The sequence below is a fragment of the Sus scrofa genome, unplaced genomic scaffold (genome assembly GCF_000003025.6).
Source record: "Sus scrofa isolate TJ Tabasco breed Duroc unplaced genomic scaffold, Sscrofa11.1 Contig74, whole genome shotgun sequence".
Classification (NCBI taxonomy): Eukaryota; Metazoa; Chordata; class Mammalia; order Artiodactyla; family Suidae; genus Sus; species Sus scrofa.
In genome coordinates, this window is record NW_018085302.1 from 199055 (window position 1) to 203824 (window position 4770).

Consider the following 4770-nt stretch of genomic DNA (forward strand, 5'->3'; position numbering starts at 1 on the left):
TAGCAATCCTCTTACAGGTTTGTAACAAGGATTAAATAATCAAATGTCCTAAAAACACTTAGAGTACAGTAAATGTTCATTTTTTAAAATTTTATTGAAGAATTGGTTGAAATTGCTTTAGTTAATATCTCATTAGTATTACTATTAACATTAGTTTAAGAGATTCCATGTAATGGAGAAAACAATACCCCACAGAGGATGCTATCATGCCATGTCCATGGAAATCAATCACTAAAAGTATATTCATTAGCTATTATAAAGTTATTGGATTTTGGCAACCCAATTTATTGATTCTATTTCAGTAACAACTGTATTTTTCCATAACTTTACCATTACCAATGCCATGGTATACTTAATATCAACTATTATAAACAGCCTGATAATGAAATTCCATTCTCTGGCTCCCATTCCATTCCTGAATCTCAGCCCACTTCATCCAAGTCAGACAAATATATTTACTAGAGTTGCACACAAGATTCTCCCTTTTATAAAATGCATCTTCGTACTCACACTCATCTCATATTCTTAAACTCGCATTTTAACATGCTCGTGCACTCATATTTGAGTAATCTTCAGCAGATCGGAACTTTTATTTTCCTATCTCAATAAATCTTATAAGAATTTAGACTTCAGTAGAATCTAGGAATTTGTTATTTATTAGATAGAGAGACTTACTAAACTCAAGGCGAAGCTAAAAAGGGGACTTTTTTTTTTTCAGGTAATGTGGTTAACAACAACATGAGATACATGGAGAATAGGAACAATGTGACAGAATTTGTTCTACTGGGACTCACACAGAATCCAAAGATGCAGAAAGTCATATTCGTTGTGTTTTTGATCATCTACATCATCTCTATGGGAGGAAATGTGCTCACCATGGTCACCATCACTACTAGCCCATTGCTGAAGTCCCCCATGTACTTTTTCCTGGCCCATCTCTCTTTTATTGATGCTTGCTATTCCTGTGTCACTACGCCTAAACTCATTGTCGATTCACTCCATGAAAAGAAAACCAGCCCTTTCAATGAATGCATGACCCAAATCTTTGGGGAACATTTCTTTGCAGGTGCTGATATCATTGTGCTTACTTCGATGGCCTATGACCGCTATGTGGCCATCTGCAAGCCCTTGCATTATACAACTATCATGAATTGGCAGCTGTGTTGGCTGTTAGTGGGAGTGTCATGGGTGGGAGGCTTTCTCCATGGATTCATTCAGATCCTCTTCATCTTCAGACTACCCTTCTGTGGTCCTAATGTCATCAATCACTTTATGTGTGATCTGAATCCTTTGCTGGATCTTGCCTGCACTGATACCCACACTCTAGGGCTATTCGTTGCTGCCAACAGTGGTTTCATCTGCCTGTTAATCTTCCTCCTCTTGATTGGCTCCTATACAGTCATTCTGCACTCTCTACGGACCCAGAGCTTTGAGGCAAAGCAAAAAGCCCTCTCTACCTGTGTCTCTCACATCACAGTGATCGTCTTATTCTTTGTTCCCAGCATATTTGTGTACATGAGACCATCAGCTAATTTACCTGTTGATAAAGCAGTTGCTGTGTTCTACTCTATGATAGCTCCCATGTTAAATCCCTTAATCTATACCCTGAGAAACTCTGAGATGAAAAATGCCATTAGGAAATTTTGTAGTAGGAAAGTGATTTCAAGTGATCAATAAAATATACATTGAGCCCAATATTCATGCAATTGATGAAAAGGTCAAAAGGACTCTATTGATAATCTCAGTAAAGAATATCTACGATATAAACAACAACAACAACAAAATCTACAAACCATAGATTCTTCAAAAAGAGGAGAAGAAAAAGATGCAAGAAAAGAGAGAAGAACCTAGCCTGGGATGACTCAGCACATTTGAAAAGTTCTACTAAAGGGAGCTGAGTTTTACTAGATTCATCATTGTGTATGGATTCATAAACTTTTGTCCCAATAAGAGAAATAAAAAATGAACTGATGGACATTTGGGGTGTTTCCATGTCTTGGCTTTTGTCAATAGTACTTTAGCAATGAGATCCTTCTGTGTAGCACTGAGAACTATGGCTAGTTACTTCTGACAGAGCATGATAATGGGAGAAAAAAGAATGTATACATGTGTGTATATGGGTCACCATACTGTACAAGGAAAAAAAAAACTGTATTGGGGAAATAACAATTAGAAAAAAATGCACTGATATGCAGTAGTAAGTACAACAACAATCCAAAGAGGTAGGGACTGTTATTATCCTCATTTTACAGGTGAGTAAACAAACAAAAAGGGGAATGATCCAAGAAAGAAAGAATGACATAGCAGTAACCAAAATTTAACTGACCTCTCAGACCATGTTCTTTTTTGTTTGTTTTGCTTCCAAACTAATTTTTATTAACAGACCCCATAGTTTCTGCCTGGAACCCAAGTTCATTTATGAAAATGACAAGCAAGGCCTATAATTCCCCAATATATTATTTTTTTTCCTACTGTCCACACCATATTCTTATCTGCTATGATATACAGCCAGGCAATGACTATAGAAAGGTAGCATAATTATACCAGTTAGCATTTACTCAGACAGAGATGGAGCTGGACTAAATATTTACCCATCTTTCTATCTGTAAGCACATACACACACAAATATACTCATATGAATTAGTTATATGTGTATATATTTAATTAGTTATATATTAATATATATATTTAATTATCCTATTTTCATTATATATATGCTAATTAACAGGTTATATTTAAGTAGTTATACATATAAATGTTACTATTTTATTACAACTATGTATTCATTATATATGATAAATTTCTAAAGGCTTTTATTAATAACTGCTTATTTTTATGTATCAGAGTTAGTGGTAATATGTTGACTGTAACACTGCAGTATGTAACTATTTTAGGAATATAAAAGCTAGGACTGTATAACCACTAGTGTATAAGTAACAAATGTTACATCATTTCCAAATTCCTTTTAGCATTAGGAAACCTCCCTATTGTTCATGTCACCAACACAGGCTCATAAACCATCAGAAAGAGTCATGATTTAAATAAAAGACTATTGAATGTCAGACATGAAATTAATGTAAATAAACACTCATGCTCCATAAATTATTTGTCTACTGGCTAAAAATAATTTCTGAAATAGCAGAGTGTCTGTGTCATGATGAATACTGAATTATTAAATGTAAGCATAAAGGGAAATGAATACATTCAGTAAAATACAGACAAAAAATGGTAGTAGAGAGTAGGAAATTTTTTGTACTATATCTTTTTCACAATATGAGAAGAATTATAGCTATTTCTCTATGGGAAACCACATTTTTTTACTCCTGTGTAAGCTATAAATAAGAAAATAACTGAAACTTAATATACCATCCTAAGAAAAAAATCTTTTATTGACATTCACCCAGCTCTTAGAAAGATTTCATCATCTTAGTAACTTTGGTTGTTTTTTTGACTTTTTTTTTGTAAAAAAGTTTGCTTTCTGATAACATTTTATTACGAGAAGCAGTTTTAAAAAACATGTAGCTTTGTCTACACAAAAAGAAATTTCAGTGTTAATATATTCCATTCATTTTGTTTGTCCTTCTTTAATTCAACAATATTTTTGAGCCCAAGTAATGAACCAGGCACATTGATAACTGGGAGGTCAGGGGTAAATAAAGAGAAATCCAAATGATGCTTTCATGGAGCTCAGAGGCACTGAGGGGACCCCCTCCAAAAGAGAGCTGACAATTACAACACACTTGGACACAGAATGTCAAGCTGTCCCTTTTATGGTGAAAATAACATTGTCCATCTGTCCCCTCTCATAACCAAAAAAAATCACACCATATCCAGTGGGTCTCATTAGTTTTTGGAGGCATTAGTTTTTTTCATTTCATACTACTGCTTCAGACCATGTTTCACGTGACTCAAAATACTGCTGGTTTTGAGTGGGGAACAGAAAAATAAAAAGCTCTACAACAGGGCAGGATGCCGTGTAAACTTCTCTGCCACTTGGGACAAATGATCCAGTAGGTCTCTGTTGTTTGATGGGCCAGTGGCAGATGGAGTCTTTGGAAAGCCTCCTGGGTGAACTGCCATGCAGGCCCTTAGGATCCCGGAGCAAAATCTTGTCATCCTTTTCAAATACCTACGCTCCTTTTGAGAAATAGCTCTTGACCTACTAGTGGGCCTTAACAAGAGACTGAATGCTTAACCATGGGCCACCAAGTCACTATGCAACCTGGGCTGCCCATCATGAGCTTGGAGGTATCTGACCCATCAATGTCATTACTGTGGGTGGATGCAGCCGTACCCCAGCACCACATGGATGTGCTATATATGAGATATGGTCTAAGTAGGATATGAAGTCAAGGTGACATGGATAAGTGGCAAAAAGGCCCATGGTCCCCACTCCTGCTACACTCCCTTCCCTCTCCATGCCTGTCCCTATGGAGTCATGGGGATTTAAAAATGATCAGTTGAAAGAGGAAGCAGAAACTTGGGAGTTGTATACAGATAGTTCTACAATGATAAGCAGGCATATCCTGAAAGTGGAGAGCTGAGCACTACTACGGCACCACTCTGGAAAATCCCTGAAGGTCAAGAGTGATGGAAATGCTCCCAAAGGGTACGACAATCAGTGCACCTGGTTGTTCATTTTGTTGAGGCTGAGAAATGTCTAGATCTGAAATATATGCTGACTCGTGTGTTTGGACCAATGATTTGGTTGGATTGTTAAGGACGTGACGGAAGGTGCCTGAAAGATTGGCCAAAACCAGTTTGGTCTAA

General features: G+C 36.5%; 1 protein-coding gene across 1 annotated transcript; it reads left to right on the top strand.

Annotated features, from left to right (window-relative positions):
- Positions 1-747: 747 nt before the first annotated feature.
- On the top strand, positions 748-1677 carry LOC110259080 (olfactory receptor 4C13-like). The gene has a single exon (XM_021082375.1). It carries the CDS (start codon positions 748-750, stop codon positions 1675-1677), a length of 930 nt encoding a protein of 309 aa, XP_020938034.1.
- Positions 1678-4770: the final 3093 nt, after the last annotated feature.

What these genes read in the sequence shown, in the direction of transcription:
- LOC110259080 (XM_021082375.1), top strand. Translation starts at nt 748, where the DNA reads ATGGAGAATAGGAACAATGTGACAGAATTTGTTCTACTGGGACTCACA.